This window comes from Bombina bombina, chromosome 4 (genome assembly GCF_027579735.1).
Source record: "Bombina bombina isolate aBomBom1 chromosome 4, aBomBom1.pri, whole genome shotgun sequence".
In the NCBI taxonomy this organism is placed as follows: domain Eukaryota; kingdom Metazoa; phylum Chordata; class Amphibia; order Anura; family Bombinatoridae; genus Bombina; species Bombina bombina.
This window is the reverse complement of record NC_069502.1, coordinates 58,142,551-58,168,658: the sequence shown is the minus strand read 5'-3', so window position 1 is coordinate 58,168,658 and position 26,108 is coordinate 58,142,551. Positions and strand designations below refer to the sequence as shown.

Sequence of the window (26,108 nt, the reverse complement as noted above, 5' to 3'; positions counted from 1 at the left end):
TACAGTGGTTTAGAGAAATGGTGCATCTGTAGGCTCAATAAAGTTCATGTCAGTGTTTTATATGTAGCAGATAAACAAAATGGTGAGATATGTTAACTAAAGAGAAATGGCTGCATTGATGGACATTGGTGATGGTGTATTGAAAATGGTTGCAGAACAAAACTTTACAATTTATACTCATATTGTTTTTGAATGTTCTTTGTAATTTCTTCTTAACATTGCTTCCTTGTTTTCTTAATTGTAATTCAAATATTTCAACTTTTAAAAGTTTGCATACCATATATTGCAGATTATATCAGCAAACATCTTTCTCAGTTCCGAGCAATGGAGATAAGATTAAGATGATAAATTACGTCATGGACATTGCCCATTTTCTTTAAAATCCAGGAGTATTTATTTCACAGATAATTTTCATTAGGAGACCAGTTGAGATTCAACAAACAAACAATATTCTAGACTTCTGAGAAGGTAAGTTATAGTGTAAATCTATTGACTTTCAATTTTAAAAATATTATTTTTAAAAAATATATAAATAGTTGAAATTATTTTCTTCTTCACTCTTTAACAAGAGTTATTTATCTCAATATAGATATATAGATATAGAGATAAATTAATATATATTTATCTTATTATTACTATCTACCATCTATCTATCTTATTACTATCTATCATTATCTAATTATTATCTATATCTATCTATCTTATTACTATCTATCTATCATATATTTATCTACCTTATTACTATCTTTCTTATTATTAGCTATCATCATCATCTATCTACCTTAGTATTACTATCTATCTAGCAATCTATCTTATTACTATCTACCTTATTACTATCTTTCTTATTATTATCTATCATAATCATCATCTATCTATCTATCTATCTATCTTAATTTTACTATCTATTTATCTATCTATCTATCTATCTATCTATCTATCTATCTATCTAACATATATCATATTACTATGTATCTATCTAACATCTATCTGTCTATCTATCTAACATCTATCTATCTATCTATCTATCTATCTATCTATCTATCTATCTATCTATCTGTCTGTCTAGATATCTATCTATTTATCTTAGCATAACTATCTATTTCTCTTAATCTCTATCTTTCTCTTTTTCTCTCTCTTTCTCTCTCTCTCTGTCTATCTCTCTTTATCTCTTTTTCTCTCTCTCTCTATCTCTTTTTCTCTCTCTCTCTATCTCTTTTTCTCTCTCTCTCTATCTCTCTCTCTCTCTCTCTATATATATATATATATATATATATATATATATATATATATATATCTTTCTCTCTCTTTCTCTCTCTTTCTCTCAGGACTGGTGTAAGAGTTATTGTGAGTAAGTTCAGCACTCAACATTTGTGAAGGAATAGTATAAAGTGGAGAGGTAGTAATATGGGGCATAAAAAAGGGTAGATACCTGATGCTCTGTAACTGGTGCAGAATAGCTGATTTTAGGCTAGATTACAAGTGGAGTGGTATTTACCGCTTCCGCTAGAGCATTAATTGTAAACTTTTAACGTGTGTCGAGTTGCGCTGGTATTATGAGTTGAAAGTAAAACGTTTTTGCTCTTGTGATAACCCGACATGCACAAGCAGGTTACTTCTAGTGCATTTAGACTGTTGCCAAGAATATAACCTATTTCCCAATAGAAGTCAATGGAGAAAAAAAAGTGGGGGAAAAAACCTGACTCGCGTGCTAACCCAAACTCATATTTTCTCATATGCGCTAACCCGACATGAAAATATGAATATTTCACATTCAAGCAGCGTATGTTCTATTTATTCTTAAATACATATTTTATATATATATATATATATATATATTAGGGTTGTCACCTCAGCCATCTTTTCCTGGACACTTATGAGTTACACATGCTGCAGGGTGTGCAGGGAGGAACATGTATTGTGTTTCTAGACAGCACTATTCATATTCCTCCCTGCACACCCTGCAGCATGTGTAACTTATAAGTGTTCTGTATTTTAAGGGACGGGTGGCAACCCTAATATATATATATATATATATATATATATATATATAGAACAGAAAACAGCACTCTCTGTACTTAAATAACAATTAATTTAATCGGTAACATTTCGGGGAATGCTGCCCTTCATCAGGGTCTGATGAAGGGGAGCATTCCCCGAAACGTTACCGATTAAATTAATTGTTATTTAAGTCCAGAGAGTGTTGTTTTCTGTTCTCTATACTCTAACCTACTCTAGCACCCTGGCCCTTGGAGAACTGTTTGTGAGAGTGCACCTGCCTCAGTCTGTATATATATATATATATATATATATATATATACTGTATATATATATATATATGATGGTAGTTTGGTACAATATATATTTATATCTATATATATATACATGATTATATATAGGTATAGATATATACATATATATATATATATATATCCTATAATATAAAAGGCCAAGTGTGTTTGTCCGAAGCTGTCATGTGCAGTAGAGACAGCACAGGACAAACACACCTGGCCTTACCTGACATGCTGTTTGCGGTGGTGGGGCAAAAGTGGGCGTGGCCAGATGGGAGCATGGGCATGGCCGAGCGGGAGCGTGGGCATGGACGGGCATGGTCGGGGGCGCGGTCGGCGCGTGAGAGAGGGGAGAGAAATAGAAAGAGAGGGGGAGAGACAAAAAGATAGGAAAGAGCTAAAGAGGGGGGAACAGCAGAAGAGAGGGGGGAGAGAGAGCAAAATAGAGGGTAAATAGCAAAAAAGAGGGAAAAGAGAGGGGAGAGAGAGAGAGCAAAAGAGAGGGGGGAGAGAGCAACAGAAAGGGGGAGAGAGAGCAAAAGAAGAGAGGGGGAGAGAGAGCAAAAGAGAAGGGGGAGAGAGAGCAATAGAGAGGGGAAGAGAGGGAGCAAAAGAGAGGGATGGAGAGAGAGCAAAAGAGAGGAGAAAGAGCAAAAGAGAGGGGGGAGAGAGAGCAAACGAGAGGGGAAAGAGCAAAATAGAGGGAAGAGAGAGAAAAGAGAGGGGGAGAGAGAGCAATAGAGAGAGGGAGAGAGAAAAAGAGAGGGGGAGAGAGAGCAAGAGAGAGGGGGGGAGAGAGAGAGAGCAAACGAGAGGTGGAGCGAGAGAGAGCGTAAAAGAGGGGGGGAGAGAGAGCACAAAAGAGTGGGTGAGAGAGAGCGCAAAAGAGAGGGGGAGAGAGCGCAAAAGAGAGAGGGGGAGAGAGAGAGAGCGCAAAAGAGAGGGGGAAAGTGAGCATGCAAAAGAGGGGGGAGAGAAAGAGCGCAAAAGAGAGAGAGAGAACGCAAAAGAGAGGGGGGAGAGAGAGCATAAAAGAGAGGGGTAAGAGAGAGCGCAAAAGAGAGGGGAGAGAGAGAAAAAGAGAGGGGGGAGAGAAAGCAAAAGAGAGGGACAGAGAGGGAGCAAAAGAGGGGGGGAGAGAGAGCAAAAGAGAGGTGGAGCGAGAGAGAGTGCAAAAGAGAGGGGGAGAGAGCACTAAAGAGAGGGGGAGAGAGCACAAAAGAGAGGGGGAGAGAGAGCAAAAGAGAGGGGGGAAGAGAGAGCAAAAGAGAGGTGGAGCGAGAGAGAGCACAAAAGAGAGGGGGAGAGAGCACAGAAGAGAGGGGGAGAGAGAGAGAGCAAGGGGTTGGACCACTGTACTGCAAGAAATGGCCCGTGTAAACGGGCTTTAGGACTAGTGTATATATATATATATATATATATATATATATTTAGGAATATCTATTTTAAAAAAAAACATAGAACATATTCTGCTAATATATTTGCAGAATATTGTAATGTGAAATAGTTACAGTAAATATACTGTATAACACTTTATTAATTATAATATTGCATAAATATGTTTTATCTACTTAATGGCAAATGGCTCCAATGCACTAATATACTGTATGTATGTGTATATATATATATATATACACACACATATACGCCAGTGTATGTGTAAATATGTATTTATGTGTTTATTTGTGTATATGTCTGTAAATACATATACACATATAAATACATATGTACACATACACATATATAGACATATATAGACATATATATATATATATATATATATATATATATATATATATATATATATATATATATATATATATATATATATATATATATATATTAGGGTTGCACCGATACTAGTATCGGTATCTGGCCGATACCAAGTATTTGCAGGAGTACTTGTACTCGTTCAAAATCACCGATACTTAAACCAATACCTCCAATTCCTACCCATATGCCATATTGTGGCGTTTTTCAAACTGCATGTTCCCATTTAATTTTAAGCTGGAGTGGAGACTTAAGTAAAAATTGTTCACTTCTTTTCTGCCAATACAAATTGCTGTTATTTGTATTATTGTATGTCAGAGCAGTGCTCCAAATGCAGCTACTTTACAGCTGGAAGCCTGCCTGGGAGAGATCACTGTACCTCATTTAGACAAACCCCTGAATTACTGGGGAGTTAATAAACTGAGATTTAATGGCCCAAAAATATCTTTCTACCTCATGCAGTAGTGTGAAAAGTGAAAGACTGTTCAGCTTAGCGTCAAACTTCCTTACTGATAGCAGAAACAGACTTATAGCTGAACATGCAGAGATGCTTCTGTTCCTTAATAAGAACTTGCCACTAACTTTTGAAAAATTATTCTAATTGCTAGATTGCCTGTTATACTGCTAGTTCTCATCTTGCACAATTATGCTCAAAACATACTGTACTCTGAGGAACATCCTTAGCCAGGGCTGGACTGGGAATAAAAAGCAGCCTTGGAAAAATATGAAGACCAGTCCAATTTTCTGTTGAGTCAGTAGAATGCATATGCCCCATTTTTATCAAAGGGGATTACTGGGATACTCCTTCCCAATATTATTTTCAGAATTAAATTATGTGACTTTGTATTAAGTACAAATGTCAGATTGATTAGTTATATAGGCACCGTACAACCCAATTGCATCCAGTAATCACCCCTTTAAATTGTAGCTTTCCAGCTGCTGCAGCTGTTATTTATTGTTGTTATTATTAATATATGTTATTGTAATATTTTTATTTATAAACATTTTCTTTGAACTTTGTGACAAGTACATAAAACTGTTTTATTATTTCAAAATGTCTTTAGAGATACAGTTCATAATTATAAAGAAGCGATCTTAAATCAGCCTGTATTGTGCTTGGTAAACTGTCATGACATAAAAAAAAGTATCTGTAATTGGTATCGGTGAGTATTTGAAAAAAGTATCGGTAATTGGTATCGGTGAGTATTTGAAAAAAGTATCGGTAATTGGTATCGGTGAGTATTTGAAAAAAGTAACGGTACTTGTACTCTGTCTTAAAAAATGGTATTGGTGCAACCCTAATATATATATATCCAACTTTAAAGATGTATATGTATCTATGTTAAAGTCCTTTGCCTGCCTATTTCTTCTAATACCTAAGATCTCATATCTTTGAGCCCTTATAACTTTAGTGTGCAATATTTTTTTTTTATATTTTTTAGTGTTAATATGAGTAAGTTTACTTTGTAGTGTATTTTTATGTGTTTTTTGTTTTGTTTTATTAACAGACAAATTATTAAAAGTAGGACAGAGATTAGTTGGTGGACAGATGTTTTTAAAGGGACACTGAACCCAAATTTTTTCTTTCGGGATTCAGATAGAGCTTTGCAATTTTAAGCAACTTTCTAATTTACTCCTCCTATTATCAATTTTTCTTCGTGCTCTTGCTTAACAGACAGACTATTAAAAGTAGGACAGAGATTAGTTGGTGGAGAGATGTTTTTAAGATGGTGTTAGTCTATTGATTTTACGGCTCTGTGGAATATGGAGGGAAGTATAAGTGATAGAAGACTAGTGTTTGTAGTGATGCGACATTTAAGAGGGCTGCGGCTTAAAAGAGGACATGGAGAGTTATTAAAGTGTGAAATAGAACTTCAGTAGCAAAATATCATATCAATCAAGAGTCCATTTTGGTAAATGGGAGTGTCTCTCCATTGTAATAAGGTGTAGGAAGATGAAAGCTGGAGAAATACGAGTTATTTAAAGGTTTAGCAGGTAGAGAATGTAATGCCAGAACCACTTCCTTTTCTTCTACCAGATATAGGAGTGTGTGGCTGAATTGAAGGTCCCAAGTGATGCAGCAAAAGTAGGGGAGAGAGCCAGGAGATACAAGTGTGCATAAATCTGGGCCTATTGCAGACAGAATAATTACACAGTAAAACAGGTGCTTTCGCTCAAGAGAAAAGCAATTTATTTTCCATGTTCTTATGTTTAATGGTTAATAATTTATACATAGACGCAAGAGTGTGGGAATCTATAATATTTGCATTTATCTGTAAATACCTATAACAGTTTTATTTCAGTGCCAATAAAATTTCTTTTTTTTTGTTTACATAAAATATTTGCACAGACAGCCTCTAGGTACTTAAAAAAAAATAATGTCTTTTCATTCCCAGATTTCTGTCCAAGAATGCTGACTCTTCTGATTCTCGCCCTATTGGGGACTTTTTCCTCTGATGCTGCTGACATTAACCTAGGTATGTATGGGACCCTGTATCTAATTAGAGATATCAAATCACTTTGCATATTTCCTTTTTAATCTCTTCTTTCCTTTTATTTTCTTTCCCTCCTTCCGCACTTCTTGTATCAATTAAAATTCTTCCTTGAAAACACCTTCCTCTGTTTTTTTGTGTGTAATTATTGTATGACATTTAACAAGAATTAAATAACTGTGGGAAATAAATGGTGTATAAAGTAATTTGTTGTTAGTAAAAAGTTGCACAGATGTAACAGATTTCTAATTGTTATATATTGAGTCTATTAATATAAAATGATATAAATATTAACATGTAACAGTCATTTAGCTGTATGAACATTTCCCTAGTGTTTTTATTTTTCTATCATGTTAAGCTGTACTAGTGCCCAAGGTTACCCTTAGCATTTGCAGGGCACTGGGCAAGACAAACTATTATTACCCTATCCCCTTTTGGTCAACAGTGTGTCCTATATAAAAAATAACACTATATATTACAGCTCCTGATACCATAAACTCTTCTTCATAAACTAAATACAAGATGTACATTGCATCTTCTCAAACCCTCATTCCTGATGAGTACAGGGCTCCCCAAAGTATAGGGCCCGGGGAGAAGGTACCCCTCTTGCCCTGCCAAAAGGGAAGGCCTGCTAATGCCCCACAAATGGTGTAAATATGGAAAAATGTCTCCTGATTCATTTCCCTATATCACATCATAAAGTTATAGTTATATTAATAGCTGGTGTGGTTATAGACCAGAAAACTTTAGTGTTAATTCCAATCTTGAGTTAATGATAGTAATGGAGTTTATGGGGCTGATTTATCAATGTCTGGAAAGCGCTGAATGCCGAAAACATACGCTGTCGGCATTTAACATTGCACTAGCAGTTCTGGTGAACTGCTTGCGCAATGCTGCCCACTGCAGATTTGCTAGCAGGGGGTGTCAACCAACCAGATCGTACTCGATCGTGCGGATTGATGTCCGCAGCCTCAGAGGAGGAGTCTGAGTTAAGGAGCAGCAGTCTTAAGACCGCTGCTTCTTAACTCCTGTTGCTGGTGAGCCTAAAGGTTATCGCGGAAACAGGGGTATTTGGCCCTATTCGGGCCATGATAAATCGGCCCCTATGTGTTTATTTTGCAATTGGATAGAGTGGTGTTTTTGATAAGTAAGAAGCCTTCTGAGTGCATTTGTATATGGGCATGTTGGATATACTGCTTTAATAAGGTTGAAAGCATTTAGTAGTTAGGTTAGGGTTAAGTGGTTACTTGGAAGTTTTGTGGATCATAGGATCCTCTGTTACTTAACCCCTCAATGACTAAGGACGTGCCAGGCACGTCCTACAAAAACCGTTCGTTAACGTTACCTGGCACATTCTCAGGGGTTTCAGGGAGGTTGGGGGCTAAGGGGGAATCCTACACTGCAGAATATATATTAAAAAAGCCTTTTATTTTAGTACTGGCAGACATTCTGCCAGTACTTAAGATGTGGGTGACAATTGAGGGGTGGTGAAGGGAAGAGAGCTGTTTGAGATGGGTCAGTGAGGGATCAGGGGGTGGGATGTGTAAGGTGGGAGACTGATCTCTACACTAAAGCTAAAATTAACCCTACAAGCTACCTAATTAACCCCTTCACTGCTGCACATAATACAAGTGTGGTGCACAGCGGCCTTTTAATTACCAAAAAGCAATGCCAAAGCCATATATGTTTGCTATTTCTGAACAAAGGGGATCCCAGAGAAGTATTTACAACTATTTGTGCCATAATTGCACAAGCTGTTTGTAAATAATTTCAGTGAGAAACCTAACGTTTGTGAAAAAGTTAACAATTTTTTTAATTTGATCGCATTTGGTGGTAAAATAGTGGCATGCAATATACCAAAATGGTCCTACATCAATACTTTGGGTTGTCTACTAAAATAATTATACGCATGTGAAGGGTTATTCAGGGATTCCTGACAGATATCAGTGTTACAATGTAACTATCGCTAATTTTATACTTATTGCCCTATAACTTGCAAAAAACGCATTTTGAAACTATTTAGCCTTGCTGTCTTTTGGTGGTTGTAGTTGTATAATAGAATTTGGGGGTAAAAGTAAGAAAAAGTGTGTTTTTTCAATTTTTTCATCATATTTTATATATTTTTTTAAAGTAAATGATATGATGAAAATAATGGTATTAGAAAGTCCATTTAATGGCGAGTAAATATAATATAATATGTGTGGGTACAGTAAATGAGTAAGAGGAAAATTACAGCTAAACACAAACACTGCAAATATGTAAAAACAACCTTGGTCCTTAACGGCAAGAACATTGAAAAATTGTCTGGTCACTAAGAGGTTAAAAAACACCACCTAGTGGGAACCAATTGTATTTACTGGCATACACTATCACCAAAAATTAGGATTTAGCAATATAGCTGCAAGAATGTAGTGAGGGACAGAAAGCCATTTTGTGGCTCCGCCCTCTGGATACCACTTATATATTTTACTTTTCCTAAAGCATATATAAGTAACATATTTAAAGGGATAGTAATCACTTTCATTTTACATATATATGTATCTCTCTCTCTCTCTTGTAAGTATTTTTAAACAAACCTTTGGATTTGGCTTTAGCCCACTTTTCCTAGTGTACCTTCAGCTTACCGCAAGAGTGAAAGCCAGAAAAGGCATTTGCGCCCCATAGAAGTCTATGGGGAAAGGGAGTTTGAGTGGCTGGGCTATCCAAACTCCAGTTTTTAGTGCTTATGAGGCTTTTACTAGAGCGCAAACTTTGTACTTTGAACTTGTAATACAAGCTCAAGAATAAGAACTCTATTGATTTAATGTGGGCGGTGTTAGCACTCACTAGCACTAATAACTTTGCACCCCACTTTTATCCCGACCGCAATACATTTTATAAGTTTAGTATTGAGGTGTCACCTTGGTTCCATAATGGCAGAACCCATTATTAGAGTGAGGAACAGAAATGTATTTAGTGTTTGGTGTCCCTTTTAATGTAAATACAAAAAAAAATATTTACTTTGTTTAAAATGGTTATTTTATATGTCAAGGTATTTGACTAAATGTAACTTCTTGATATATATATATATATATATTACATATCACCTTTGAATGGTTCTATTTATTAATTTGCTATTTCCTTTTGTTTCATAGAAAAAGGAGATCTTAGCATGGTATGGAATGATACGGGATGCGAAAGTAAGTGTCTTGCTACAATGTATCAGTGACATAAAGAAAAGTATTCTGTACAGCAAAGCGGTAATGTCAGTTACCCTCTGAATAGATTTTTCATTCATTAGAAATTTGCTCTGCATTAATGTATTTGTTTAGGGATAGATAAAAGAGACATGAACGCCAACAATTTTCTTTCATTATTCAGACAGAGTGTATTATTTAGAACGTACAATTTAGAGCGTACAATTTAGAACGTACAATTTAGACAGTACAGTTTAGAGCGTACAATTTAGAACGTACAATTTAGAGAGAGCAATTTAGAGTGTACAATTTAGAGAGTACAGTTTAGAGCGTACAATTTAGAGAGAGCAATTTAGAGAGACCAATTTAGAGTGTACAATTTAGAGCATACAATTTAGAGTGTACAAATTAGAGAGAGCAATTTAGAGAGAGCAATTTAGAGTGTACAATTTAGAGCATACAATTTAGAGCGTACAATTTAGAGAGTACAATTTAGAGAGTACAATTTAGAGAGAGCAATTTAGAGTGTACAATTTAGAGTGTACAATTTAGAGCATACAATTTAAAATTTCCAATTTGCTTATGTTATCAAATGTGCTTTATTCACTTGGTATCAATGCAGCAAAGCAATACCTGGAGCTAACTGAGCACATTGGACAAATCAATGACGACAGGCATATAAATGCAGCCACCAATCAGCAAGCACTACCCAGGGTGCTGAACCAAGAATAGGCTGGCTACTATGCTTACATCCCTGCTTTTTTAAACAAAGATAACAAGAGAACAAAGAGAATTTGATAATAGGAGTAATTAGATAGTTGCTTAAAATGTCATGCTCTATCTGAATCATGAAATTTTTTTTAGCTTCAGTATCCCTTTAATAGCACATCACTTGAGACTACATTAAAATAAAAACAACATTTTAAGCAAAGACATTTACCAAGGGCATTATTTCTTTGTCTGTCCCATACTTATTATGTGAAACACAAACTTAATAGCATGTGGTAATGTCTTAATTAGATTAATGGCTTATTCCTATCTGCCCCCTGGATCTAACATGTCTGTTAAAGGCACACACACATCAAAATTAAACTTTCATGATTAAGATACAGCATGTGATTCTAAACAACTTTTCAATTTACTTCCATTAACAACATGTGCACAGTCTTTTTATTTTTACACTTTTTGAGTCACCAGCTCCTACTGAGCATGTGCAAGACTTCACAGTATATACGTATATGCATTTCTAATTGGCTGATGGCTGTCACATGATACAGGAGGAGTGGAAATACATATAACTTTATCATTTGTCAGAAACAAAATCTACTACTCATTTGAAGTTCAGACTAAGGGGCCGATTTATTAACTGTCGGACAGATGTGATCCGATGTGAACAGCTTGTGCAATGGCGCCCCCTGCAGATTTGCGGCCATTCGGTCGCTAGCAGGGGGTAATACAAGAAAAAGTAATACAAGAAAAAAAAAGAACAAATATTAAGTAATTTATACCCCCACTTATAGTGCCTATGTAAATGTAAAATTATTACTATATTCCCAGAAAACATCTAAGGAAAATAAAAATAAATAATAAACAAAATATTTGTTATGAAATAATAAAAGGCTATGGGGTAGATGTATACGCTGTTGGTATTTAACATTGCACAAGCATTTCTTGTGAAATACTTGTGCCATGCCGCCCCCCGCACATTCGCGGCAAAATGGCCACTAGCAGGGGGTGTCAATCATCCCAAACTAAAAAGGTGGCTGCCAAGTTATGGAGCAGCGGCCTTATAACCGCTGCGTCTTAACTTAAAGGGCCATGATACCCAACATTTTAAACACATGAAAGTGATGCAGCATAGCTGTAAAAAGCTGACTAAAAAATATCACCTGAACATCTCTATGTAAAAAAGAAAGATATTTTACCTCAAATGTCCTAAGTATTCACACCCGACTGTAAAGGACTTTAACCTTTTAATGACCACAGCACTTTTCCATTTTCTGTCCGTTTGGGACCAGGGCTATTTTTACATTTTTTGCGGTGTCAATCAACCCAAGATCGGGCAGATTGATGTCCGCCGTCTCAGAGGAGGCATACGAGTTAAGGAGCAGCAGTCTTAAAACCGCTGCTTCTTAACTTCTGTTTCCTGCAAGCCTGAAGGCTCACTCGGAAACAGGGGTATACAGCCCCAAGTGCTATGGCATTGTTTTTTTATTACGTATTTGTTGATTATGCAAATCTACTGTATTTACTGTTCCTTTAAACCCCTAACCAAATGCTACCACCCACCCACCAAGAGTGCACATCCTCAGAATCTCTAGACTAGAAAATATCACCTGAACATCTCTATGTTAAAAAGAAAGATATTTTTCCTCAAATGAGCTAAGTATTCAGACCCCACTGTAAAGGACTTTAACCCCTTAATGACCATAGCACTTTTCCATTTTCTGTCCGTTTGGGACCAGGGCTATTTTTACATTTCTGTGGTGTTTGTGTTTAGCTGCAATTGTCCTCTTACTCATTTACTGTACCCACACATATTATTTACAGTTTTTCTTGCCATTAAATGGACTTTCGACAGATACCATTATTTTCATTATATCTTATAATTTACTATAAAAAAATCATAAAATACCCAATGTTAACATGTTCTTTGCTTTTTTTGCAAGTTATAGGGCAATAAGTACAAGTACCACTTTGCTATTCCCAAACAACTTTTTTTCAAAATTAGCGATAGTTACATTGGAACACTGATATCTGTCAGGAATCCCTGAATATCCCTTGACATATCCCTTGACATATCCCTTGACGTATATATTTTTTTTTAGTAGACAACCCAAAGTATTGATCTAGGCCCAATTTAGTATATTTCATGCCACCATTTCACCGCCACATGTGATCAAATAAAAAAATTGTTTACCTTTCAACAATTTTTTTCACAAATTTAAGGTTTATCACTGAAATTATTTTATAAACAGTTTGCGCAATTATGGCACACATGGTTGTAAGTGTTTCTCTGGAATCCCCTTTGTCCAGAAATAGCAGACATATATGACTTTGGCGTTGCTTTTTGGTAATTAGAATGCCGCTAAATGCCACTGCACACCACACGTGTATTATGCCCAGCAGTGAAGGGGTTAATTAGGGAGCATGTAGGGAGCTTTTTGGGGTAATTTTAGCTTTAGTGTAGTGAAGTAGACAACCCAAAGTATTGATCTAGGCCCATTTTGGTATATTTCATGCCACCATTTCACTGCCAAATGTGATCAAATAAAAAAAAAACGTTCACTTTTTCACAAACTTTAGGTTTGTTTAGGTTTCTCACTGAAATTATTTACAAACAGCTTGTGCAATTATGGCACACATGGTTGTAAATGCTTCTCTGGGATGCCCTTTGTTCAGAAATAGCAGACATGTATGGCTTTAGCGTTGCTTTTTGGTAATTAGAAGGCTGCTAAAAGCCGCTTCACATCACACATGTATTATGTCTAGCAGTGAAGGGGCTAATTAGGTAGCTTGTAGGGAGCTTGCAGGGTTAATTGTAGCTTTAGTGTAGAGATCAGCCTCCCACCTGACACATCACACCCCCTGATCCCTCCCAAACATTTTTTATTTTTTATTTATTTTTTTAAGCATATTTACACATGCTGCTATGTAGAATCCCCCCTTAGCCCCCAACCTCCCTGATCCCCCGCCAAACAGCTCTCTAACACTCCCCCTCTAACTTATTGGGAGCCATCTTGGGTACTCACAGCTGTCTGCCAGTATTCAGTTTACAAACAAAAATGTTTTTTTTTTTTTTGTTTTTTTTTCTGTAGTGTAGCTTCCCCCCCAAAGACCAACCCCCCACCCCCTCTAAGAACCCTTAGATCTATTTTTTGCCAATTCCCACCCTCTTTCTCCCACTTTGTAGCATTCAAATTTTCCATAGTGTAGCAGTTCCCACCCGCTCCTGCCCCGTGCACGTGCCTGCATGCTGCCCCCGTGCATGCGCGGGCATCCGTGCACACTCCCGGCAATCACGCCCATGATCCCGCCCCCTCTTCTTACCAGAAGCCATCAATGGCCACCCACCCACCTCCCACGTCAGCTCCCACCCACCAACAATTGCGGCCATCGATGTCCAATGCAGAGAGAGCCACAGAGTGTCTGTCCAAGGGATTGAGCTTTGTGCGCACTCATGTTATTTCCCTATTCAGTTTAAGGAAGTTTACTATGAAATCTCATGAGAGTTAAGTGAAATCTCATGAGATCACAGTAAAAGAGTTCATGACCTCAGCACTGTTGATGCTGATTGGATGCTGTTAATTTCTTTATTATTATTATTATTTTATTTTTTACCTGCAGCTGGGCAGCAGCTGAACTATAACTTTTTATACAGCGCTTACTCTGGTGAGCAGAGGAAATTTTGAGGTAAAATATCTTCCTTTTTTACATAGAGATGCTCAGGTGATATTTTCCTGTCAGCTTTTTACAGTTATACTGCATCACTTTCAAGTGATTTAGCATATGAGTATTATGTCCTTTTAAGTTTCCATCGAGCCGGAAACTTCTGGGGAAGAAAGAAGCATCCGCTGCTTAGTAAATCTACCCCTATGATTACATCTACTGCTGAAATGCGTAAGCCGGCCAGCGTGTGACAAACCCACATTCTGTTTGTGAACGTTTATGGGCTGATTGTGAAATTTAAACTATTTAAGCTTATGGAGGATACATTTTTGATTTGTAAGAAATAATGTATATCATAAAAAATATAATTAATCCACCTAAAGTAAATTGACCATATAAAAAAAATCAATCTAATTCTCACAATACTATTTTCCACAAGCAAAGTTTTCACTAAAAACTAAAATAAACAAATAAAATAAAAACTAACAAGCAAGAGACGTAAAGGAACATGCTATCTAAATGCTGAGTTACCTGAAACACTTGTAAAAAGCTGACTAGAAAATATCACATTAACATCTCTATGTAAAACAAAAAGAAGATATTTTACCTCAAAATTTCCTCAGTAGCCACATCCCATTGTAGGGGGCTTTAAGCAGCCAATCAGGTGCTTGTCCTGGAACTTGCAAGGGAACTTGCATCAGGCATGTATAGACACAGACAGCCATGTTTCCCCCTCTTAATTATAACCATAAACTAATGAGAACACAGTAAAGCAAAGTGTGAACTCATAATTTCCCTTTTTACTATCATCTACAGGGTGAATAAAAATACCACAAATCACCATTATCAATGCTAACTGCTCAAATACCTTTCGTACTCTGTTGAGCTGTAACATTAAAAAATATCTTCCTTTTTACATAGAGATGTCAATGTGATATTTTCTATTCAGTGTTTTTTACAGGTATGGTGCATCACTAGTGATTAAGGATAAGGGTAAGATATATTTTGCTGAAGGTAAATTATATAAGTATTTAAAAACACAAAATATAAATGTATGGTGGTGCACAATTTGCTCAAAATTCCATTGCTTTTAAACTGTGCTAGCTGTCCCAATTAATATGAAATACAACTAAAAAAGGAAGGATTGAACATATATCTAAGTCAATCAAAGCGGGACACAGGCTGCACAAAGTTAATCAAAAGCTTTTATTACCATAAGGCTCTAACAGTTTAAACAGGCCGTCTACCCTCCACCCTATTCCTAAAAATGTGCAACTAAAACCTAGTTGATTACATAAATGTTAGAACAAGCCGGCCGGCTAGCAAGTCAAATTGCAACAATTACAATATGTATCAGCTATGATGTTTGAGACCGTAAAAATATGAACATTTTCTCATATCAAAACGTCCATATAGTCCATATTATTTTTCACAAGGCCCCAAAATTGCAGTTGTACTTATTGTTAAGGAAAGTTCAGAAGTCCAGGCACATTAGTGTCAAAAACACACTCTGGTCTGTATGGTTCCTTCAGATATCTGTACAATGTAGCAACATCAATACTGCTGTATTACATCATTCCGTGCATATGACTGGCTCCGTAAACAACTCAAATCTCTTAGATAGACAACGCACAATGTACCATGGCAGGACAGACCAGGCTGTCAAACGCAAGACTTTCAAGCCTTATAAAGAAATAATTTCAGCTGTACCTGCTTCCCAGTCGGATCAATCTGAAAAGTTCTTTGTTTGTTTCTGGCCTCTTCGCTTGCTTACCGCCATGTACGCTTCAGCGTTGCTATTCGGATTCAAATTTCGCTGGCTGGTTCTCAGCTGTTCACCTCCTGTGCATGCTCAATCATGACGCGTTTCTCCCCTCCCACATAGGGCTGAGTGTCGGGGCCTCATCAGATGTATTGGTTGAGGGGTGTGTATCAGACTTTATACTACCATTGGTTCAAAAGTCCACCCCTTGAACAGCATTCGTTTGCATAACAGCTGATTTTTAAACAAATGTTTTTCAACACGGCATCAAGTTGCACAATATAGGAACTGATCATTACTATATTCACTATTTACAACTACCACATCATGGCTTTTGTATGTACCGAATTATCTTGCAGCTTCATATTAGAAAATCGGATTTGTCAACACTCCATGTTGTTCAAACATAACCCATCTGTGACCACAATCATGCACAATGGGCTATAAACTGCTAAAACAGCATTCTCTCTGCAAATCAGAACACAATTTATTTCGAACTTCTCTAAGAAACAAACATCTTTGCACCTATAACAATAACAATAGTTGGCGTATAGCACGTCTTGTATCAGCATGAATGTTAACGTATCTTATCCTTGTGTCAATATGACTATTTACATATCTTATCGATATACAGTTAAGGGGGTTTAGAGCAACAAGAGACATTTTACTCTACAGGAAACATGCATACTCTATTTTTTCATTTAAGCCTATTGGGCTTAATGTATTTAACCTAAAGATCTAAGAAGAACAGGCGAGGGGGTCATCTCGATAGAATAATTTTGCAGCATGAATCAAGGTGGATCTTTAGGTTAAATACATTAAGCCCAATAGGCTTAAATGAAAAAATAGAATATGCATGTTTCCTGTAGAGTAAAATGTCTATTGTTGCACTAAACCCCCTTAACTGTATATCGATAAGATATGTAAATAGTCATATTGACACAAGGATAAGATACGTTAACATTCATGCTGATACAAGACGTGCTATACGCCAACTATTGATATTGTTATAGGTGCAAAGATGTTTATTTCTTAGAGAAGTTTGAAATAAATTGTGTTCTGATTTGCAGAGAGAATGCTGTTTTAGTAGTTTATAGCCCATTGTGCATGATTGTGGTCACAGATGGGTTATGTTTGAACAACATGGAGTGTTGACAAATTCGATTTTCTAATATGAAGCTGCAAGATAATTCGGTACATACAAAAGCCATGATGTGGTAGTTGTAAATAGTGAATATAGTAATGATCAGTTCCTATATTGTGCAACTTGATGCCGTGTTGAAAAATATTTGTTTAAAAATCAGCTGTTATGCAAACGAATGCTGTTCAAGGGGTGGACTTTTGAACCAATGGTAGTATAAAGTCTGATACACACCCCTCAACCAATACATCTGATGAGGCCCCGACACTCAGCCCTATGTGGGAGGGGAGAAACGCGTCATGATTGAGCATGCACAGGAGGTGAACAGCTGAGAACCAGCCAGCGAAATTTGAATCCGAATAGCAACGCTGAAGCGTACATGGCGGTAAGCAAGCGAAGAGGCCAGAAACAAACAAAGAACTTTTCAGATTGATCCGACTGGGAAGCAGGTACAGCTGAAATTATTTCTTTATAAGGCTTGAAAGTCTTGCGTTTGACAGTCTGGTCTGTCCTGCCATGGTACATTGTGCGTTGTCTATCTAAGAGATTTGAGTTGTTTATGGAGCCAGTCATATGCACAGAATGATATAATACAGCAGTATTGATGTTGCTACATTGTACAGATATCTGAAGGAACCATACAGACCAGAGCGTGTTTTTGACACTAATGTGCCTGGACTTCTGAACGTTCCTTAACAATAAGTACAACTGCAATTTTGGGGCCTTGTGAAAAATAATATGGACTATATGGAAGTTTTGATATGAGAAAATGTTCATATTTTTACGGTCTCAAACATCATAGCTGATACATATTGTAATTGTTGCAATTTGACTTGCTAGCCGGCCGGCTTGTTCTAACATTTATGTAATCAACTAGGTTTTAGTTGCACATTTTTAGGAATAGGGTGGAGGGTAGACGGCCTGTTTAAACTGTTAGAGCCTTATGGTAATAAAAGCTTTTGATTAACTTTGTGTAGCCTGTGTCCCGCTTTGATTGACTTAGATATATGTTCAATCCTTCCTTTTTTAGTTGTATTTCATATTTAAGAACACAAATACAGCCAAAAAGTTAAATTATCAATGGACTCTTGTCATGGAGTGATAAATGTGTTTTTATTAGGGCAGTTATTCACAAGAACGAAAAAAAATCTCTAAATTTCTCAACACTATCAAAAAACTGTTCTCTTTGATTCCTTGATTAAATGTTTCTCCTTTAAAGGTAACTGACGTAAACTTTTTTGTTGTCTTTATATTTTATGAAAACAGACACAAATATTGCACTTCAAGGTCGTGCGACACAGTCATCTGTTTATACAGATAAGCATGATGGTAGCTATGCACTAGCTATGAATGCAATCGATGGAAACACAGATACAGACCTTTTTCATGGGTCATGTATGCACACCAACTGTGAAAATGATCCATGGTGGAGAGTAGATTTGCTACGTGGTTACAAAATATCAAAGGTGGTGATCACAAACAGAGGGGCTCATGGGTCAAGACTGAACGGATCAGAAATTCGCATTGGAAATTCCTTGGGAAATAATGGGAACAACAATCCGAGGTAAAAAACACAGATGTATAAGATTCTTAATCTATAGTTAAGAGAAAATGTATTCTGAATGCGTAAAAAGTAACTAGTTGTCTATTAATGAACATCTGCATATCTGACATATAGAGGTAGATTTATCATGGTGCAGACAGACATGATCCGCTATAGCGAATTATGTCCACCGCACATCAATAAATGCAGACAGCATACCCTGTCTGCATTTATTATTGCACCAGCAGTTCTTGTGAACTGCTGGTGCAATACCGCCCCCTGCAGATTCAAGGCCAATCGGCCGCTAGCAGGGGGTGTCAATCAACCCAATCGTATTCGATCGGGTTGATTTCTGTCTGCCGCCTCAAAACAGGCGGACAGGTTATGGAGCAGCGGTCTTTAGACTGCTGCTTCATAACTTCTTCGTACCGAGCTTGATAAATTGACCCCATAGATCCAACCCATTTGTTTAGTGCTTTTAATAATTTATAAATAAAAAGTTTAGATTCTGTTTAACACTTAAACGATTATTACAAATGTACCCACTAAAAATCTCCATTGCAGTTTATGGTATTTAAAGCTAAGGCTGAGCCCTCTCTCCCAGCCTAACTGGGATCCTTTAATGTCTCTTGTAATATTTCTGTAGCTGTTACTGCACTACTAAAATTTCAGTACAAGGTGGGGGTTAAATGCAAACTCAGCTATTTCAAATGGCAAAATGAAGGTAAAGGACATATTTGTAAACAAATGAACACACTCCAGTAGTTTAAATGGATCATTGGGAACACATACATTTTAAAGGGTGAGAATTAATAGCACTCTATCCCTTTAATTTTTTCGTTAGCATAAATTAATGAAGATCCCTACCATTTTCTTTTAATTAATTTGTCCCTTGAACCTCTACTGAAAATAGCTATCCATGCATTTACTACAGAATGTGGGGGTGCTTCACAAATAGACACTAATAATATATTTTATGTGAGGGTTTAAAAAACAATACTCTTGAACCTGACAACCTCCAGCTTCAAATCAGGACTCTCAACACTGATAGCAATTCAGAGATCTCCTTGTCAGCTTAATGATTAATTTAAGCTTCACTTCTGTTTTCTTTTTTTGTTAAATGTGTTATAGGACCATGCTTGTTAGTTTTATTTTCTTTCATGCTCAGTCCGCTTGCTGCCTGTATTTCCTTTCCAGGGGCTTTATACAAACACACATGGACAAAGAATTACACGGAGAGTGCTGCCATAAAGATATCCGCCAAATTTGGTGGTTTGACCTGAGACCAGCATAGACACACAAGCCGACATTAAATTGTTGCTGATAATTGGCTCTCAAAGATTGTGTTATCTACCATTTTACACCCATTTTGCAAACTTTTTCATCTATTAAACCTCTTTTAATGTGAGAGCGCCCTACAAATTAGGAAGACATAAAATCATAATCTATCCCCATTAAGTGGCTACAGCCTTATTTTGGACCACCCAAAAAAATTATTGTAAAATAAAAGTTTTTTTTATTTTAGGGGGGCAAAGGCTTCAAGGGCCACTGACATAGATTAACTAAAATATTCACTGTATAATTGTGGAAGGATTACGACGTAAGCAATCTACTTGCACTGTATTATATTAAAGAACTTTCCCCTCCATTCAAGGCAAACAGAATATACAAATTTGGGAAGAATTGAGTGAACTAGTTATGACATAATAGTAGTTGTACCTCTGGGAGATGTAATACAAAGTATAAAGTAAAAGTGTTGCTCTACCATATTAGAAAATATGCTCAATATGGGCTAGATTACAAGTGGAGCGCTAATTTATCGCTCGCCCGTTTAAGGGCTCAAAATAAATAATCAGCTATTACAAGTGGCTGGTTATTGCTAATGCAAGCTTGCTGGTTATTTTTTTATAAATGTTCCCCAATAGACCCCAAATTTACATATAGGGGCATATTTATCAAGCTCCGTATTGATGCCCCTTGTTTCTGGCGAGCCTGAACCATAACTTGTCCGCCTGCTCTGAGGCCGCGGACAGAAATTAAATGGTTATATAGGTATAAGGAGAGAGTTAACAATGTAATGTCAATTAAATCCCCAATTAAATTTGTACCATATCTTGCAGGGAAGAAGAGTGTATCAACCCTGTGTAGAGAGAATCAATCTCTTATATATTATAAAGGCAGGGGGGTGCTCAATATCCTGATATAAATGTAGAAAAAATGGAGAGAAAAATGGATATATCAGAGCACACAATGTAGCCACAAATTAAAGTACTGTGTGGTGTATAAGTGAGCTGGCTGGGAGCGAGCCAGGTATAATAAAATATAACTTTTAATAATATGTGTTAAAATAAGGATGGTGGAAAGTTCCACATGTAAAGTGCAGGGTTAAAAACAATTAAAATGAAGGTTGAATGCTGAAATGCCCAGGTAACCACCTATAATGTGAGTTAAATGATAGAGTCTGGCAAGGAGGCACTACAAAATGCTCGCGGATTGCACAAAAGCTAAGCTATAAAGAGGATTGACCTCACACAACAATATATATCTATCTAGTGCAATACTGGAGCAGTGTCTAAGCTTGCCAGAGTCCCAATCTATAGTATGTCAAGTAGTATGGAGATTAGAAAAACAATCAGTGTTACGATACTGAACTAATAGTGGATGTAGCCCATATCACATACCGGACACGTATAAACCAAATAAATGGTAACTATGTATAAAACTCCTATTAGATACTGATACACTAATTAACCCACAAAGGCAAATAGTTGAGCATTCATAGAGAGCGCCTGATGCGCATTTCGCCACGCTAGTGGCTTTATCAAAGGCTAACCAGACTCGCGCCGAACTCACTGTTAAAATAGTGCCGTTAGCCAATCAGGAGTGAGTAATCGTACACACCCCTGTAGTGATAGCCAATCGTTTATGACACATTTGATTCGGTAGTCATTTGTCACATGACTTCTTAGATAGTGACGTATATTTGAAGGCGTGTATTGTTAACGCCTATGTGAACATTTGTTTCTTAGATAAGACTTATACATAAGTAAGTTGCTCGCATTTGTTTCTGGTTAAATATGTCAGTTTGCAGTTCAGCTGCTCAACATTGTGCAAAACCTGATCAGATAAACACATTATCCAAGTCTGTTGCGTACGGCACTATGTTAAAATAGCTGACATATAAGGCAATCCAGAAATTTGGTGAGTCACTTTTGAGACTAATAATTTGGTACAGTTGATCACAATGATTCATTGTAGTTGTGTATCAATTGTAGTGAAAGATATTAGTATCACATACGGGGAAGAAAATGAAGAAGGAGTACAGGGTTGTCAATTGACCCATATGCTCCATATTAGGTGTATGTGTTAGTACAATATCGGATCAATATGCAAGAGTTAGCATGTTATATAGGTAGTCTTAGTCTTAAACGACATATTGGTATGTCGATGATCTCTATCAAGTTCTCATAGACCATTGCACTAATATTAGCACCCATTAATTCAATATATTATTACACTCAATAATAAAGATGCATATTCAAATTCAATTATATATATAACCACCCGGGATTCCTAAAGTGGCTATAGATAATTTGTTATACTCATAACGTATGAGTGGTCTTACTGGTATTAAGTATTGGGTCCACAACAAATGAGTCCCATACGTTTAGGTCAGAGAGATATTGAAGTATGCTTTATTAATTGCCTTCTATGGTGGATGTTATATACATATATTATATATTATTATGTGTCCATTTCATGTCTATACAGCTGTGATGCCATGTCTGCTTATTACAAGTTAGACATAAATCAGAAAATTTCTATGTGTAAGATATTCATTCAATTAATACTCGGACAAAAAATAATAACGTACACTTAAGAAGAAGGTTTATGTGTATTACGTATCACCCCAGTAGCTAAACATTATGCTAAGAATCACGGTACAAAACCAGATTTAAAAGTGTCTGTACTTCAGGTAATCAAACCTGGAATTAGAGCAGGGAATGTTGAAAGCATGCTCCTCCAGGCAGAATGCCGTTGGATCTTTTGGTTGAACACGCTAGCACCAGTAGGTCTAAACGAACAGGATGGCTATAATTCGTTTTTATAAGACCAACATATCGATGAGCAATTATTATAGATAGCCGGTAGTATTTTAGAACTGGTATTTCCTAAAAGCAAACCAATATCCAATCGGTAGACCGATACATAATAAATGCATATATGAATGCCCTTTCATAACATCTAATTGAAAATTCTGATATTAGAGTTATCATCGTAATACACATAAACCTTCTTCTTAAGTGTATGTTATTATTTTTTGTCCGAGTATTAATTGAATGAATATCTTACACATAGAAATTTTCTGATTTATGTCTAACTTGTAATAAGCAGACATGGCATCACAGCTGTATAGACATGAAATGGACACATAATAATATATAATATATGTATATAACATCCACCATAGAAGGCAATTAATAAAGCATACTTCAATATCTCTCTGACCTAAACGTATGGGACTCATTTGTTGTGGACCCAATACTTAATACCAGTAAGACCACTCATACGTTATGAGTATAACAAATTATCTTTAGCCACTTTAGGAATCCCGGGTGGTTATATATATAATTGAATTTGAATATGCATCTTTATTATTGAGTGTAATAATATATTGAATTAATGGGTGCTAATATTAGTGCAATGGTCTATGAGAACTTGATAGAGATCATCGACATACCAATATGTCGTTTAAGACTAAGACTACCTATATAACATGCTAACTCTTGCATATTGATCCGATATTGTACTAACACATACACCTAATATGGAGCATATGGGTCAATTGACAACCCTGTACTCCTTCTTCATTTTCTTCCCCGTATGTGATACTAATATCTTTCACTACAATTGATACACAACTACAATGAATCATTGTGATCAACTGTACCAAATTATTAGTCTCAAAAGTGACTAGCCAAATTTCTGGATTGCCTTATATGTCAGCTATTTTAACATAGTGCCGTACGCAACAGACTTGGATAATGTGTTTATCTGATCAGGTTTTGCACAATGTTGAGCAGCTGAACTGCAAACTGACATATTTAACCAGAAACAAATGCGAGCAACTTACTTATGTATAAGTCTTATCTAAGAAACAAATGTTCACATAGGCGTTAACAATACACGCCTTCAAATATACGTCACTATCTAAGAAGTCATGTGACAAATGACTACCGAATCAAATGTGTCATAAACGATTGGCTATCACTACAGGGGTGTGTACGATTACTCACTCCTGATTGGCTAACGGCACTATTTTAACAGTGAGTTCGGCGCGAGTCTGGTTAGCCTTTGATAAAGCCACTAGCGTGGCGAAATGCGCATCAGGCGCTCTCTATGAATGCTCAACTATTTGCCTTTGTGGGTTAATTAGTGTATCAGTATCTAATAGGAGTTTTATACATAGTTACCATTTATTTGATTTATACGTGTCCGGTATGTGATATGGGCTACATCCACTATTAGTTCAGTATCGTAACACTGATTGTTTTTCTAATCTCCATACTACTTGACATACTATAGATTGGGACTCTGGCAAGCTTAGACACTGCTCCAGTATTGCACTAGATAGATATATATTGTTGTGTGAGGTCAATCCTCTTTATAGCTTAGCTTTTGTGCAATCCGCGAGCATTTTGTAGTGCCTCCTTGCCAGACTCTATCATTTAACTCACATTATAGGTGGTTACCTGGGCATTTCAGGATTCAACCTTCATTTTAATTGTTTTTAACCCTGCACTTTACATGTGGAACTTTCCACCATCCTTATTTTAACACATATTATTAAAAGTTATATTTTATTATACCTGGCTCGCTCCCAGCCAGCTCACTTATACACCACACAGTACTTTAATTTGTGGCTACATTGTGTGCTCTGATATATCCATTTTTCTCTCCATTTTTTCTACGCGGACAGAAATTAACCCGATCGAATACGATCAGGTTGATTGACCCCCCCTGCTAGCGGCCGATTGTCAGAAAAATAAACGGCACTAAGAAGTGCCTTTACATTGCGGTCTATGGGGGACTGCATTTCTCTGTAAAAATATATGTATATGCTTATATACAGGGGTGGAAAACTATCCCTTTGGTATACTAGTCAGGGGTTAAAAGCTACTAGCCCAGGGGGGAAAAGTTAGTAGTCCACTCAATGTTAAAGACAGGAAAAAGTAAAATTTTTAAGTCGTCTGTTGCAATTTCTAAATCGACCGCTGCAATTTCTAAGTCATCCATGACCACTGGAAATTTCAAGCCCAGCATATATATTTACAGTATGTGTTAATATATGTATTAACACATAAACATATAAACACATAAATATGTAGGTATATATTCATATACATATATATATTTAAATCTGCTGCCCATCGCTGTGCAACATACCCCTTTGGTGCGCTAGATTTTCTTGCTGTGTCTAACGGCATGAGAACGAGGCTCGCCAGAAACAGACGTTATGAAGCAGCGGTCTAAAGGCCGCTGCTTCATAACCAGTCCGCCTGCTTTGAGGCGGCAGTCAGAAATCAACCCTGCTGGTGCAATGATAAGTGCAGAGAGCGTATGCTGTCGGCATTTATCGATGTGTGGCGGACATGGTTCGCTAAAGCGGTTCATGTCCGTCTGCACAATGATAAATGGACCCCATAGATTAAATATGGGAGCTTGGGAGCTTTTCTAGTTCTGAGCAGAACAAAGCCATTGAGCCAGTCATTAGTGACAGTCGCACATGTCTGACAATCACCAAAGGCTCCTGAGCAAGCCTTTACATAATGTGAGTAACCTTGCAGGCGTGAATAATTGCTTACTGATTAACTTGCTGACCTCAACCCCGAACTAATTTATTTTTGTTTGTTTTTCATCCTGTTTTTTTTTTCTCTTATACAGATGTGCAGTAATATCTTCTCTTCCGGATGGTTTTACGCAATCATATATGTGCCGTAACATGGTCGGGCGTTACGTGAATATTCACATACCTGGAAGAAAAGAATGTCTCCATGTCTGCGAGGTCCAGGTCTTTGGAGTTCCTGCTTAAAACCAACTTATCTGCAACAAAATACATTGAATTAAAATATGTAACTTTATATGCAAAATTATAAGCGATCAGGAGAGACACTTGATTTAAATATCAAATTGTAATGATAGTGAGCGTGAATCAACTTAATTGGAAATAAAATAAACTATTGGCAACAAATTAATTGCATTTTTTTTTAAATATTTTTTGGGGAAAAGGAAAACAATTGTCGCCATATTTATATTATTACATATAAACAGAACTCACATTTTCCTAAGACAGGGCCTGCTTAAAATGACATAATGCCCAAAAGTTAAAGCACTTGAAAGTGATGCAGCATATCTGTAAAAGCTGACAAGAAAATATCACATGAACATCTATATGTAAAAAAGAAAGATATTTTACCTCAAAATGTGTTCTTTAACCAATGCCACATTCCATTGTAAAGGGACTTTATGCAGCCAATCATGATGCT

At 36.6% G+C, this 26,108-nt stretch overlaps 1 protein-coding gene across 1 annotated transcript; it reads left to right on the top strand.

The window, feature by feature from the left end:
• Nucleotides 1-408: 408 nt before the first annotated feature.
• On the top strand, nucleotides 409-25,813 carry LOC128655896 (fucolectin-like). The gene is made up of 5 exons (XM_053709488.1): nucleotides 409-468; nucleotides 6,455-6,535; nucleotides 9,685-9,729; nucleotides 18,285-18,582; nucleotides 25,507-25,813. The coding sequence occupies exons 2-5, from the start codon at nucleotides 6,469-6,471 to the stop codon at nucleotides 25,652-25,654; spliced, it is 558 nt and encodes a 185-aa protein (XP_053565463.1). The 5' UTR covers nucleotides 409-468; nucleotides 6,455-6,468; the 3' UTR covers nucleotides 25,655-25,813.
• The last annotated feature ends 295 nt before the right edge of the window (nucleotides 25,814-26,108 follow it).